The following is a 16,722-nucleotide window of genomic DNA, read 5'->3' as shown; positions in this document are numbered from 1 at the left end:
GTAATCCCTAAAATATGGACAAATCTCCCTGCAGATGTCCTATTTCACTAGTATAGTAGTCCTGGATTCGAGGCATGGGGTCGGTCTATGAAATATTGACCTTTTTCTCATCCAATAAATTCGCAGCTCGCAGTTCTAAAGATGGTTAGTGTTTCACTCCTGTGGCTCAGAGAGCACGTTAAGTTCTCAGTCCTGGCAGTGGAGTGCACAAGATTTTAACCTGGGTAGGCATAATACGTACGAATAGGCTAGTTGACAAAGAAAGAGGTCTTATATTGTTCATTATCGTTTTATTAAATTTATTAACTTGATTGATTTTTTATCTTGAGTTTCTAATGTAATCTTTACTGTTTTTTTTTCTATAAAAAACAATATAAAATGTCGGACCTTTATTCTCTGCGTGTGTGAAGTCTGCCAATCCGCATTTTGCCAGCGTGGTGGACTATTGACCTAACCCCTCTCATTCTGAGAGGAGATTCGAGCTCAGCAGTGAGCCGAATATGGGTTTATAATGACGATGATGACAAGTGCGTCCACTGATCCGCACGAATCTACCGTAAAATTAAAAATCCGTTTAATGCGATGCCACCGATACTTACGATGCGGATATGTGGACGCATATCTTTATATGTCGGTGTACTTTTTAATACTAGGACGCGGGCAACCGTGTTACTAGCAAATAAAATAAAATAAATGTTATTAATATTTTTACGATCTCCTGGTCCTGTCGTATAATTTGTTCTTACATCAAGATATAGGAGTGGATATCAAAAATCTTATCATTAAATTTGATGTCCACCAAACCATAACTTCCACCGCTTCATCGAACCCTAAAAGGAAGGGGGAGGGAGTGACCTGATTCCATATTGACCTACGCCTAAACCCCCCCTAGAACTTCGACCTTTGCACTGCGCATGCGCGTTTCAGAACCTTACATCTCCCTGGAAATTTCAAAAGCCAGTCTTCGCCTTTCAGCCTAGGAGACCAGGCATCAGCCTAGCTCTGTTTTCTCAAAAAAAATCATAAATTTTCTTTCATATATGAAAGACCTAATACCAAAATTACGCGAAAACTCTCAAATAATCCCCGAATTCATAAACGATCCTTACTATCATATAGTCATCTGTTTCTCTACGAAAAATATCTCTTATAAGTAGTGTTCAATATAACTAAAACTAATATAATTAAATATAAATAATTGTTAAATTAATAGTTTAAACTTAAACGCGGCAGATAAAAAAGGTCAGTATTGCAATTTTCAGAATCAACATATTTTATGTAGCAATTTTACAATAGAAGTAGTTTGTAACAATAGTTTGATCATTATTTTTTTTTCATTCATTTCTTAACTGTCTATAAACACTACAGAGCACTGTTTAAAAAAAGTTCGTTAAAAAATCGTTTGACCTTTGAAGGTATTGATTTTTTCGGACATGCGCAGTAGAGCCTGCGCATTGACCATAGCTTTTTCAAACAAAGACTTAAAATTGTGTACGCATAAATTAAGAAAGTATTATTAAAAAAATAACAAAATTGCCGTTTGAAATTTAAAAAAGTGTTACAGAATAATTGGTATCAGAAAAAAAATTAACATAACCTTTTTTTTCTTTTTACAGACTAAAATAGAGAAATAGAGGTTACCGATATGTCAAAGATAACTCTGGACGGCTTTTTTTCCTACTGCAAGCAAATAGCTGAGCACATCCAGTTGGTTCGTTCATTTTATAGCCGCCATTTTGCGCTGCCATATTGATTTCCGCTTCCGCCATTTTGTTTTTCGTTCTTTGTTCTCACCGACTAACAAAGGAGTCAGTGCTTATTTTTTCTGTAGTAGTAATGTGAAGCCTATCTAATGCTTAATGCCTTTTAATTTCAGCTGTGCATGTACTAATCTTGTATTAATTTCAATCTATATTTCTTAGTAAATTCCATTCATTACTTATGTTTTATTTTATAGGGCAATTGTTGAGTTTGTTTTTTTTTACACAAACTAGTATATACCACGTGGTTTTAACCCCTTATTTCCCGTTCCCGTAAGATAATGGGGAAGAAATAGAGCCTACAGCACCCGGGGACAGTGTAGCTTCCCAACAGTTAAATAATTATTCAAATCGGTTTTATAGTTTCGAATCCTATTCAATGCAAACAAACAATCAATTAAATCTTTCCTCTTTATAATATAAGTATAGATGTAGGTGACATAGTCAGGCCAACAAAAAGAACAAACAAGAATTTATTGAAAGAAAACTCAATACAGGTTTTCTTTCAAGAAATTCTCATTAAAACCTGTAGTAGGGAAATTGGCTGTGTTATACCTTTGAAGAGCACGTGGACGTTGATCTGTTTGTTTGAGCACACGCAGGTATTTTAAGTACTTAAAATATTCGTATCTCCTTATGTGGGTACTTTTAAAATGTTATTGGCAGTCGTGGTTATTATACTTCGGGCCACGAAACAAGCCCCGTAGACGCGGCGCTGATGTCTTACTAACGCTCATTGTGATTTGGTAATGTCGATCTAATTGTCATTTGTGTAAGGCGCTGTCAATTTTAGCCCAGGTTTTGGCCACGGGACTTCTTTTGTGGCGCGGAGTCTACATTACGTTAGGTGTTAAGTCTTATATGCCAGTAATTACACCAGAAACCACGCTATTTAACCGGAATGATGCTATCAAGTACCATTGCAGTGAATGGTACTTAGTAGCAGAAATAAACATGACGGTAGTGCTTTCCTAGACTAGCTCTATCACAAAAAGCTCTGGTACTATATAAAATATTCTAGGGTTATCAACCGCTGACTTTCGAGATAGGTTCTCAAACTTAGCTAATGGGGTTTAAATATTTTTTTTATTTCAATTATTCTTGGATTTTGAAGGTTATATTTCTTTGACAGGGAGAGAAAATGGCGTCACTCTCGGGTCAGAGCACTCCCAAGCTGACGTCTGGCGTTGGAAATCTGTATTATGATTGTGAGTATACTTGAATTTAATATGTTACCTCTGCTAGTGGTTAGCCCACGGGGCTTAGGATCACGAGGTCTTGGATTTGAATCCTGCGTTGGGCCAAGCCCGGAGTTTGGAAGTTGGTTGTGTTACACCCATGTGTTGCTTAAAGCACATTAGTTGTCGGTCCTATCATTATCATAAACATCTGACAGTTGTCGTTTAAGAATTTCAGCTGACCACTCTAAACCAGGACAACCCGCAATGGAGCAGCGTGGTGTGTTTAAACTACATATCCCCTCTCCTATAAGGAGACCTGGCCATGTAGTGGCTTGTTAAAATAAAATAGGCTGAATATAATATGAATATAATGATAAATATAATAATGATGAATATAATATGTAACCTATCACAATAATTTAATTTAAAATATTATTTTGTGGAGATGGACGGATCACCGAAGATAAATGTTGGATGTTTCCCTGTGGTATAGATAATTGGCTATTTTATGAACTAAAATATCGAGTTACATCATAATCGCTACAGCACCTCATCCCCACAGCCCGCCTTCCGGTGGGGTGTGGGGATGAGATACACGTGCTCGGAGGGTAGATACAAGTTTTCATTGTTCGGAAAAAAACGCCGATTGAATTCAATTCCAAAGCAACAGATTTACGTATTAACAACAATATCTCCGAAGTACTCATAGTTAAGAGTTTAGATCAGCCAATCTATACTTAAGTATAGATCAGCCAATATATACTAATATTATAAAGCTGAAGAGTTTGTTTACTTGTTTGGTTGAACGCGCTAATCTCAGGAACTACTAGCTCATTTATCGAAAGCTTCGGGGAAAACCACGTACTTCCCGTTCCCATGGGAATACGGGGAAAAAACATCATCTTCAGCCTATATCCATCTGTTCTACGACAGATATGGTCCGCCCACCGCCACTTAAGTTCACATTTTTTTTGGGATGTAACGTCCTAAAAAAACATAGCCACTCGCAAAAAACATGGCTTTCTATTGGTTAAAGACTGTTTAAAATCGGTTCTGTAGATCCAGGGATTACTCCTACAACCTCACAAAATTTACCCCTTTAATTCCATGAATATTCCATGAATAGCGGAAAAATCGAAAATATCTTTCGATGCGATGAATCAATAGTATTGGTCGAGAACAAGACTCTTTCTTCTTCGTCACGAGATATTTCAGACTTCATTTTCACACAGGCAATAAGTCAATGATGATTTTTTCAAAAGTGCAACTTCTTAGTTGAATCTGCCTTACAAGTAGTAGTCAGTGCACTTCAAATAGACATACTTGACTTTTCATTAACCCTAAGTAGGCAAACTTACTTGAAAATATATGATTATTTTTTATTGAGAAAGAATACAATAAGGAACCTAGGCTAACTTATCCTAATAAAGAAAGAAAAGAAAGAAAATTATTTTATTTGGACACACACACATAATACACAAAAGACAACAAATACCTAAAACAAAAGAAAGAAATCTTAAAAATATAGTAAACTAATAATTTAAAGATATTAAACTAATGATTAAATTAAATCCAAAAAAAAAAACCTATACAAATCATGCCCACGTGGAATGGTGGCAAGAATACTGGCTGCATTTCCGCGCTGAACAGCCTGGATGATCCTTTGCGCAAAAAACGAGTCAGCCCTTTTGTCACCAGTCGAGGCAACTAGCCGCGGTGAAATAATTCGGTGAAATTTTTAATAAAATTTGACTGTAAGTTTTCACCATATACGAGTTGGAATCATTCTTGCCTTTTGAAAAATGATTTATAAATTAACCCAACCATTAGCGACAACCCATTGATGGTTGATTAATTAACGGCACTCACGTTCAGAGTTTTAAGCTGTCACCGCACGATTAATTTATATTATTGTTGGTTGCTTTTAATTGGAAAATCATGTTTTCCGTCCATATGAATTACTAATTACTAGTCGAGGCCCCACAGTTTCACTCGCGTAATTACCGTTCCCATAAGAAGACGGGGATAAAATTTAGCCTATATCGTGGCTTTCTAGTAGTAAAGAATGTTCAGTTCAGTAGATCCAGAGATTACTTGTCTACAATACCACAAACTTTACTTTGTTATAATATTAGTATAAAAAAGAAGAACTCATAGAAAAACTAAAAGGATAACCTAGGAACCCTCAAGAGCATTGAATATCATATTAATTACAATTATCGCTGGACATACATAAAAAAAAAAAACATACATACAGCCGAACGTAGAACCTCCTCCTTTTTGGAAGTCGGTTAAAAAAGGATCAGCCATATGTGAGTCAAGCTATTAGAGGACATATTTCCACAAATTTGAAAATAATAGTAATATTACTAATTTTAAACTACTAGTGACCGCCCCGACTTCAACCGGTGGAAACACTAACCACGACATTTTTTTATAATGGATATGGATATAAATGGTGAAAATTCCTACAAACATGCCCACATTGATACAGATTTTCTGTTCAAACAAAACATTTTCATATCCCTACGAATGTGCGCAGTGATCAAATCGACCCCATCTCATTTTTATACCGGTATTAAATGCCCATCCGTCGGGATCTGTTAGCGACGATTGATAGACCGTCGGCTCATGTGGATTTCGGAGGGAAAATAGATTTTTTACATTTCCATTTTCTTATATCGCCTCAGATGAACTGTTATTATTGATCACAGCTGTTCTTGATTTATGATAACTATTATTTTTTTCTACACTTTCATAATTATTAACTAGAGAAACGTTTAAAATTAAAAAAAATCGTTTGATATTGGTGATGATGATGATTTCGCGTATGCTAGCGATAAGTAAATACATGTAAATTAACAATTTCTTTTTTCTTTAAACATAACAAAGAAAAGCTATGCTACTTGTCTATTATGTACATAACACGATGACATTTCCAAATTCTTTTTTACGATAATTTAAAGTAAGGGCATGACACTAAGCTGAAACTTACGTTAAAGTGTAGGTAATTATTTTTAATTACTTATATTCATCATCGATTTCCTTGCCTTTTTGCTTTTTTATAAGGAAAATATACCCTCAAGGAGCCTCACAAATAAGGGATTTAGCTAAAGCCCGAGTCATTACCGCGGGAGAGGCTAGGATCAAGTTGTCCCGTCTATGGGTATTTATGACCCCACGAGTCCAGGGGTTGAGGGTAAATACGAGTAATTGTTTCATATTATGTTGCGATTTATTTGTGGATTCAATATAAATTAGGTAATATTTTCTTACCCGTAAGTAGATATAGCAGATGGCAAAGCGAAATTTAATGAAATAATATGGCAAATATTGGTAAGGTTATTTTTGTAAGATTTTGTAATATTCAAAAGTCCTCAAGGAAAAAAAAGTCGCGCATTTCTTAAGGTCAGATTCTATGTAGGACAGACAGCTCATTAGATTTTCTATTTATAGATGTACCTTTAAATGTGACCGTCAACGAAGACTGAAGAAAATGTGAATCACTTTTAGACAAAAAAATATTAGGACTAATATTTTAAGAAATAGTAATAATAAGACCCAAAAAATCATTATTTTCAGTCACTTATCCCAAAATTCTGTCCTCTAAAACAGGTAACGTTTGGTTTGTATATTTTGGCTGGATGTAATTGAGATTAATATTTGTCAGTATGAATATTTGAAAGCAAAATCTTATAGTAGTATAGTATTTTTAATAAAAAGAGTAAAACACGCGGGCATGTTTCTATAAAACCAATCTAAATTCCAACACAGAAGCGTACTGGGGACCCCCTTCGCTTGTGCGCGAGTGTGGCTAATCGCAAGGGCTCGTAAGTGAAATTCCTGACGCTAGGGTCGATAAGACCCTCGGTACGTCGGTATGCTGTAATTATTTCTGATGAAAAATGCGTTGGAGTGTTTAAAGTTTTTCTTATTATTTGTTATTTGGTGTTAGTATTTAGAATGAATAAAGAATTTTAATTTATAGGAAAAGGAAGTGAGGAACAATATTTTCCAAATACAGTTAAAGGAGGATAATTTAACTTATTTTTGACGACATTTTATTTTGTTAATTGTGTTAATATTTCATTAACTTTCTAACTTAGAGCAAATGATAGTGCGATAATGTGAAACTAGCAGTAAGGTTTCACGGGTAGTTAAAGTAAAGTAAGAAGCTCTAAGTATCGTACATTTTGCACACATTGAAATTTCACGAGATATGTACCATATATTATATAAATCAGCTTTAATATAATTGAAAGTTTCACTTTACAAAATACACAACTAAGCTAAAAGTGCAAAAACCATTTGCTACATAGAGCTTTCCAAAATGTACAACTCAACTCAATAGCAATCGGCTTATGACGTCCAAAACATAAGTTCACACAAAATCTCATCTTCGCTGTTACTACCATTTAGTTAGAGCAACCTAAATTCTACCTTAAAATCTACACACAAAAGTTGATATTTCCAAAGCATCATCCCCTTCAGTAACTGTTGGGGAGTAACATCTGGAAAGTGATGTAATGCTTGACAAATAAATTTTCCCAAATAGGGGCAGTCAGATCTATGATTGTAATTTTGCCGAGAAAACATCCATCTTATTGCACACTTAATAAAGTTGGAAATGTAATGTTTAAATGTAAAATTTAATGGATGTGGTATTTCTTAGTAAAAATTAAATAATCATAAATTCGTTTTTTTTTTTATTCTTTACAAGTTAGCCCTTGACTACAATCTCACCTGATGGTAAGTGATGATGCAGTCTAAGATGGAAGTGGGCTAACTTGTTAGCAGGAGGATGAAAATCCACACTCCTTTCGGTTTCTACACGACATCGTACCGGAACGCTAAATCGCTTGGCGGTACGTCTTTGTCGGTAGGATGGTAACTAGCCACGGCCGAAGCCTCCCACCAGCCAAAACTTTATAATATTAGTCAAGTTCAAAGCAGGTATTGCTTTTTTCGTATTTTGCGCAATTCCGATACAACTGGCGATTTAATATCTTGGCCTTTGGTTGACAAAGGGTAGTGGAACTTTTTGTAGTAGAACTCTTTGTGACAGAGCGCATAATTAAGCAAATAATACCGATATGTTTTATCTGCCATCAAATAGCATTGGCATAAACTTATGGTTGTCCTTCAAATGACTAGCACGTAATGCAGTTTCATTCTGCTACTCGTATTTTAGGTTCCTCTCGAGTGTGCCTTGTAAGGTAGCTTTTTTAAGCACTGGTGGGCAAACGGCTTGTTCTGTCCACTGCTGGTATGAAAAATGAGCCGTCTTCAAATTGTATAAAAGTATGCTTTTAAGAAAATTACAAAAATCTCACCCAGATCGAATTAGTTTTTAAGTAAAACAATCAGACTTATATAAAATGAAAACGTTGAATTTTATGGTGTGTTGTTGTTTGTTGTGCTACCTGCTTTAATAAATCTTTAAAAAAAAACAGAGCACTTTTTTAATATCTCACAAAATACATCATTGTAGCGGACACATCGCAAGCGTGTATCTGACAGCCGAGTGATAGCATTAAGTGCGGATTATAACGGCCGGGGTCACACGGACCCCGCGCGCATTGCGAGGGTTGGATTGAGTACGATTTTGTAAAAGCGGCGAACACTGTTAAGGAGTCCAGAGTGTTTGAATTGCTATTTTGAGATTTTTTGTATTACGCTATAAAGAGGTTGATTGTCTTTAATTACGGGCACATACAGACACAGGTAGGCTAACATACGTGTGCCTCCTATTATACAAGATTATCCGTGTGTGCCTCAGTATGATGGTTAAAATCAATGATAATTTTATACTATAGATTCGGTTACGTTCCTACAAAATCACCGCAAAAAGTGATCCGAATGGGCTACAATACTGAGCGCACACATGCACAATTTCGTCTTTAAATCCATTATATATTTATAGTTTTTACACTTCCTGACAACACACAAATCGACATTGCAGACGATATTTAGGAATTATTTATTTAAATAACGTTCGTTGTTGACCACAACTAACATTGTGTATAAATTAAAGAGCTGTGTATAAATTTCCTCTTTTGAGCGCCTCATTTTTCATGCGCTAGCAACACATCTTACAATATTTAATATCATTGGTTAAAAATTAAAAAAAAATCTTTATCGAAACTACTCCCCATATCTGCACATCCGAAACTTACTGATGTTATATATTTTCTTATTAATATATATATTTTCCTTTTCAACTCAAAATGGCAAACAATGCTTTTCAAACTACAGCTTGATCTAAAAACATTTTTTTATTTATACCAACAAAACTATACTAACGATTCTTTTTTCATGACATTAGAGTCTAAAATAGATGCAACTCTAAAATATCAGCTGCATTCATAACTCTGCGCCCTTCATATTGAAAATCAAAAGGTACGAGTATTGTTTTGATTCTTGCATAGGTCATATGAGACTTGCGTTATACGGTTTTAAACTTTATGGAACTATAAACTTGGCTATGTGATGTATAATATAAAGATATTTTATATAATTCTGAACTTCATTCGGGAAGTTAATAAAGTGGACATTGGTTTGTGAATTTTTTCAAAAGAAAATGAGTAATTTTCTTTGTAAACATTGGTAGAGCAAATGAAGACCATCTGTGAATAGACCGAAGTAGGTAGGTAGGTTTATAATAAAATCTATACTATGTACTATGTTATAAAGAGGTAAAATTTGTGGTGACCTTTGGATTTACTTAAACCCTTTTGGAAAATTCGTTTATCAATAAAAAGTCAAGTTATTTGTGAATGTCATAGGACATATTTTTATTCCCGTATTCTCACGTGAACGTACACTACGCGGGTAAAGCCGCGGGGCGTCGTCTAGTAATATTATGATTGTATTGTTTATAATTATACTAGCTGACGCCGCGCGTTTTCAGCCGCGTGGTTTCCGTTCCCGTAGGAATACGGGATAATATATAGCCAATAACTTTCCTTGATAAATGGGCTATCTAACATTGAAAGAATTTTTCGAATCTGACCAGTAGTTCCTGAGATTAGCGTGTTCAACCAAACAAACTCTTCAGCTTTAATTTATTAGTAGGTATGGATTATTACTGTTCTAGATGACGATAATCTGGTTAAAGTTGAAAAGGAAAAAGTATCAAAATACTCACGAGATAACCGCAATGTGGAATGTTGAGTCAACTATTATTATTTCGAATTGTTTTTCAGATAGCATAGGTACGGTGTCAGTCGTCTGTATGACGTTCATAATACGTACTATTATTGTGAATCGCGGCAAACTTTCAAGAGTGAAACGAACTGCCACCCGCAACATCCTCCATGAAACGAACTTTAGTCGTTTCAGTCATTGGTCTTATAGCGTAAAGCTTCGACCTTGAGAAGCTTTCGCTTAACTGCTGAATCAAGGGTCGGATACAGAAGGCAGTTATTCTTGAGAAACCATGTTAGGAGGTTCCTGATTCTGGAGCCCTGATCACCGGTTGCTTGGGCAAATGCCCCGCAGCGGGAAGATTGAATTTTTTTATACATTTTTAATAGTGTTTATTACATTCTATATTTTATTAACACCGTTAAATATTAAAAAAAAGTATAAATAAATAACAGCTAATAATTATGAATGTTGACACCGTACTCTACGAACTAGTAATATACAGTTTAAGACGATCACGCTTAAAACGATTTCTCGCATAATACGTCGTTTTATTTGCCTCCCTACAACTTGAGACATGTTTTCATACATTTCCTAACGCTTCATATGATTCGTCATCCCGTTTAATACGCCTACATGTAACACGCGAGTAACAGATATAAGTGATTACTTTAAGTACCATAATTAGGTTGGCCTTACACCAAAATACACTAATTTTTATAACTATGTATGTGCACATTATTAGTAATTATATTTTTCACTATCCCTCACACATATCCCGTATTATACGTTTTCCCGTCTAAGACGCTTTTTTAGTTGGGTCCTTGCGAAATCGTATTAAACGGGTTCTACTGTATGTACCTATTGTCTATGTCTATGGTTGGCCAATGGCACTAAGTTGGTATATATTTCAGCTATCCTCCCGTACCGCGAGGAGGCGAGTCCGCAGACGCGGGAGTTCCTCGCGAGAGTTGTCGACGTACTGCTGGATTTCATCCAGAAGGTCAACGATCGGAATGAGAAGGTAATCTTTTAATTATTAATGATTATGAACCTATTTATTAATCCACCAATCTGGCTTACAGAGGCGGCTACAACCGCGAATTGTTTGGGCGTCCATTGCTGTTTCTGTTCATAAATTAGTACCTATAAAATACAAGAACAGGCCTTCCGCCGTAATGTACGCTTACCAAGAAAAGCTAAAATTTATCTGCTTGTTTGCGGTTTGCGTGGAGTCTAAAATATAGATTATAGAAAGAGTGTGGTAATACAATATACTGATTTTGAACGTATAAAATAAATTACAATAATATGTTAGGAGTATATATGGATTTTTAAAAGGTAACTCGGTGGGAATCGTGTTGTTAGAACAAGACGCCTCTGCTAGGTACTCGTGATGGATGCTGATCGGTTGACTGTAAAGAACTGGTAAATTTGTAGATCCTCGAGTTCAAGATGCCGGAAGACATGCAGAAGCAGCTGGACCTGGCACTGCCAGAAGACCCTCTGCCTCTGAAGCAACTGCTCGAAGACTGCAAGACCACCCTCAAGCATCAGGTTAAAACTGGTAAGTGCCTTATTATGCCTATACGAAGTTCCTCAATTTGGCCCCTAATCACCATTTGTTTGGGTCCTCCCGGAAGATAGATTTATTTTAATATTTAATGATAAATAATATGTAATTTGAATTGTCAAAAAATGTACCTATATAAAAATATAACTAAATATCTTTAATAATATTATAAAAGCATTTGCATGTATATGCCGCTGTACCTACTACTCGTGATATTTATACCACATTGTTTCGTTTTTACATGGGATAAAAGGGTTACTCAAAATAATAATTGGACCTTGAAGAAGAATATAATCTTTCGTTTTACAGTAAGTTTGTCATTGATTATCATTATCTATACTTATAATAAATCTGTAGAGAGATCAATTCTGTACATGAAATATATTTCCAAAATAACTATCAGGGGGTGATTAGTGATCGATACTGACGCCAAAAATGCAATCAATAAAATTTTTGTCCGTCTGTCTGTCTGTCTGTCTGTCTGTATGTTCTTTATAGAAACAAAAACTACTGGACGGATTTTAACGAAACTTGGTACAATTATTCAACATATTCCTGGGCAGGTTATAGTATACTTTTCACTACGCTACGATCAATAGGAGCAGAGCAGTGAAGAGAAATGTTGAGAAAACGGGAGAAGTTACTCCATTTTTTAAGCTTCCGTCGCGTGTACATCCTTAGTGGTTAAGGCTACATAGAATTCATGTATGACGGAAATATTCTCCTTAAACTTATATAAAAAAACACAATAGCATATATAAGTCTATATTTTATGGTTGACTCACAATAACACGTGTAACTCCCGATAGCTTAGCAGTTTGAAACTTTCTAATTATATTTGTCTACTCTTATGTTTATAGGGGGTTTCTAGGGTAGGGGTAGGGTAGGGGTAGGGTATTGGTAGGGTAGGGGTATGGTAGAGGTAGTATAGAGGTAGTTAAAAGTTTACATCGACTTTCACGCGGACGAAGTCGCGGGCGTCCGCTAGTAACTTATAAATTGTTAAAAATGCGACTGTCATAACGATCGTTGCACGCAATAAGCCCTTAGACAGCGTCACAAGCAGAGTATCCTGTGTCGAGTGTAAATAATAGCTGTGATCATTCCAGCACATTTGAACACATAATTGAATTGTTTGCTCCCGGAGGGTAGGACAGAATGCAACTCTGTAGCGGCAGAGCACGGTGTTTTAATGTCGCGGAAGCATTTTGGGCTCCCAACACTGGGGTAAGTCGTTTGTGAAATTGGTGGACGTTTTGAAGTCAGTTGTAATTTTTTTATTACTAGTTGAGCCAGAGAACTTAATATCTTAATATTATACAAAATTATTTGTAACTTTAAATTCTTCTGCTACCAAACATAAAAAATTAAATTCCCCGCCATTTCTTGCGTTTTAGCGAAAAAAATAAACCAAGTATATATCTCAAGGTCGACCAGATCCAAGTTGGACATACAAACAACTGTGTTTATAATGAAAATAAATCGGTATATTACTTTAGCCTATTCGATAAGACTTCTGGCTTCGATTTGGACGGTGTATGTAAGTTTGAATTCGGTCCAATGCATGCACCTCAACCTTTTCAGTTATGTGCATTTTAAGAAATTAAATCACCCTGTCTCAAACGCTGTAGAAAAAATATCGCGACGAAACCTGCATACCTGAGATTTTTTTTAATTCTCTATGTCAATCCGCATAATATATACATATATAATATATAATAAGTCTGCCAATCCGCATTGGGCCAGTGTGGTGAATTAGTAGCCTAATCCTCTCATTCTGAGAGGAGACTCGTGCGTGCTTAACAATGGGCTGAACATGGGTGTCAATGATGATGATGATAATGATGATGATGATGATAATGATGATGATGATGATGATGATGATGATGATGATGATTTAAAAAAGATTTTAGATCGACTTCCAAGTGATAATTTTTAAGGGTTAAAAATATACGAATAAGTGCATTGAACACGTTTCGTACATCTCCCCCGCGGGTCTCGTATTGAGGTATTACGTGCTCGACGGAGCACGTACTAATCGCTCCCTGTATACGGGCTTGTGATTTCCCATTGTCGAGGGGAAATGCTTTCTATCCAGGAATTCGTATTGTCTCTTTGAAATTTTCAATGTTTGCTTCAACTTTTTAATCCCGATTCCTATGCGAGTTAGATCCGAGTTAAAAATAACAATGCACAAAAAGTGTGCATTGTTTTTTTTTTACTTTACTTATAATCTTACTGTTGGTTGTATTTATGTTTGATGGATAATTCAATGGAACCACTCAGCGGTGGAAGGTCATTTCAGATCTTTGCAGTGGGTTATAATATTGTAACACTGCTAACGGATCACAAAATCTTCATGTGTTGTAGAAACTTTGCAGTTTTGATTTTGTCAACCCTTCGTTTCGATGATGATTTATATATTTTAGATGATGATTTAACTTTGCACAAAGCAAACAAACTAAGCAAAACGAGTTAATATTTCACTGGTCTGGTCCTGGCAGAAATATAAATAATTCCATTAATGGTTTGTATAGAAGCACGGTGTAAAGTTACGTATCTGTAAAGTATCTGCCTTAAATGAAAATTTGTACCGACCTAGTAGCCTAGTATTGATGGATGTTCCCTTGAGCAGTTTACGCCGTCAGAATAACTGTGCTGTGGTTGTAATTTGTATATTGATCTTAATCAATAAGTAATCTAATATAATCTTTGTGGTATGTAGATACGATATACGAAAAATAGTTTGTCGTATCTACATGTTATAGCCACAAAGATTTAGAAACTCTCACGGAAAATAGCGAAACTGTTACTCAATTCACCTACAGTATATAAAAAAAAAACTAATTAATCTAAAGTTGCTTTTTAAAGATTACCGCACTCACCCTCGGGTTGTACAGAAACAATAAAACCGTAATCCGTGTTATAAAACTCAGTATAAAGCCCTGATTCACGCCGCCCGCCCAACGCCGGCCGCGCGCCCGCGGAGTGCATCGGCCCTAATATCACGCAAATCATTGGATTAGCGCACCGCACTACGGTAACCATGGGTTTTTGATGTCCGCGACACATTCCGCGTAGTTCTCGTTTTCGTAAGAAAACAGGAATGAAATATAGCCAATGTTCAGTATCATCAGGAATAATGTGGAATTCTAATGGTGAATAAAAACTAAAAATTATCGCAAAACATATCGCAATAATTTAACGAAGTCATCAGTGTGTCTGTCCAATTAAGGCGGTGCTTCTGCGCTCGCATATATCCCCCTGTGACGCCGCTGCGGTCCCATATGCCTTTGAAACTTACACAAACAGGCAAAACATACAACACACACTTACACAAAAAGTCTGGCACCTTTTTATGTCTTTTTAGTATTTAAAAAACTAAATAAATGCAACGGTCCCTATCTCGTTTTTCACAATACTCATAGTCACCCTACACTAAGCCTCCCTCGGGCTATAGAGCTTGAATTACCATAGTTTGATAGATCAGCCCTTCAGGCGCAGGTTATAGATTGATTTTATGGAGACCGGCCTTTGTGGGCTACGTTGGGATGTACGCTCCATTGTTAAGGAAGATAAGAGCATTTTTAAAAAAAATTATATCGACTAGTCTTTGGATTGCGACTTTGTTCGCTCATACTTATACTTTGTTCGCTCATACTTAGATCATATTGTTTTCTCTATGCTTGTATCAACAATCATTAATTATAAGTTTTCTTTTATCGTCACTACGTGGCGTTGTATTAAAAAATTAAAAGGTTAGTAGCTAACTAATTACTAACTTTAACAAGTAATTAAATTTTTTATTAAATTAAGATTTCAATATTTTTATTTTATACATAATTATTGATTTGAACATGGATTTCTTAATCTATTGCTCCGGAATCGAAGACATTTTCAGGTAGGTACAACCTCACTGTTAAAGAAAGAATACATATAAATGGGTTAGTGAGGGTATATTCGTTTACAGAGAAAAATAATTTCCAAACGAGACCACAATGGCGCTTGATTGCTGTCACTTGTGACATTGACAAGCCCGTGGCGGGAAACTGGCACCCAACCCTACTGCACTCATACTTCTGATCAATAGACGTAATAATAAAAAATATTAGGTACTATTGTTATAATAATAATAGGTAATATAATTTATGGTAAAGTTATTTTTATACTGAAAACATATTTAACTAATAAATATTATATAAAATATGTACTTACATGGAATTTTTTTAGATCAAAAATATTAAAAAAAACATCCTTCCGGATATATTTTTTAAATAATGTTGCCATAAATAACCTTATCACTCAGTATAGCACTATGACTAAAAAAATAACAAGTATTATTCGGATACCTGTACCGTATTTGTAAAAACACTCATAATTATATTGTGTGTAAAGTACAAAATTCTATAACACTATCTCATAATAAAGTCGGCGATAATGTTTTTGGCAGCTATTTACCCGGGGATGTCCCTCGAGAGGCTCGTGGCGAAAGATAAGTGGGCTTGAGAATATGTTGAATGGATTTCTGGGGTTTGCTTTTTTCCTGTTTTTGTCATAGATATCGATAACATGCGGTCGTTTTGTGATGGTATCACAAATCGGAAATGGGATCCATTAGACTACAAGAGGCGCGACCTTTTGGATTTAACCGACTTCAAAAAAGGAAGGCTTTTCCGAGATACTCTTTAAAATGTGTAATGAAATTAGATAATGATTAAAAAGTATAAATCTTACTACCTACTCGTGTTACGTGGAATATTCAATCGACGTTTATATTGTTCAGATAGTCGCATAAGTCAATGGTCTAATAGCGAAAATCTTCGATTAATACCTTAAGAAGCTTTCACTTGACTGTTGCATCAAGGGTCGAATACAAAAAGCAGTAACTATTTTGAGACGACGCGACGCCCATTATTAGAAGGCTTCTTACTCTAGAGCCCATCAGTGCCGCCGCCGGTGGCTCGCTTGAGCACTTAAAGGCCCTAAAAACAGAGATACCTACTCGTATTTAATTAAAAGAAGATTTACTCTTTTTCCGCTTCCTTATGTTTGTTCATTATGT

General features: G+C 35.6%; 1 protein-coding gene across 2 annotated transcripts in view; it reads left to right on the top strand.

Annotated features, from left to right (window-relative positions):
* The first annotated feature begins 972 nt into the window (after nucleotides 1–972).
* Nucleotides 973–16,722, top strand: part of LOC112053175 (glutamate decarboxylase) — a 32,544-nt gene continuing 16,794 nt past the window's right edge. Inside the window, exons 1-5 of one of the 2 annotated variants that reach the window (XM_052886837.1) lie at nucleotides 973–1,242; nucleotides 1,617–1,711; nucleotides 2,893–2,968; nucleotides 11,002–11,111; nucleotides 11,528–11,654. In XM_052886837.1, coding sequence (XP_052742797.1) covers nucleotides 1,646–1,711; nucleotides 2,893–2,968; nucleotides 11,002–11,111; nucleotides 11,528–11,654 — 379 coding nt within the window. In that variant the 5' untranslated portion in view covers nucleotides 973–1,242; nucleotides 1,617–1,645. The remainder of the gene's footprint in view (nucleotides 1,243–1,616; nucleotides 1,712–2,892; nucleotides 2,969–11,001; nucleotides 11,112–11,527; nucleotides 11,655–16,722) is intronic. The other variant, XM_052886838.1, reaches the window with a different exon arrangement.

This window comes from Bicyclus anynana, chromosome 18, assembly GCF_947172395.1.
Source record: "Bicyclus anynana chromosome 18, ilBicAnyn1.1, whole genome shotgun sequence".
Classification (NCBI taxonomy): domain Eukaryota; kingdom Metazoa; phylum Arthropoda; class Insecta; order Lepidoptera; family Nymphalidae; genus Bicyclus; species Bicyclus anynana.
Note: the sequence above shows the minus strand (reverse complement) of the source record. Positions and strands in the feature narration are given on the sequence as shown.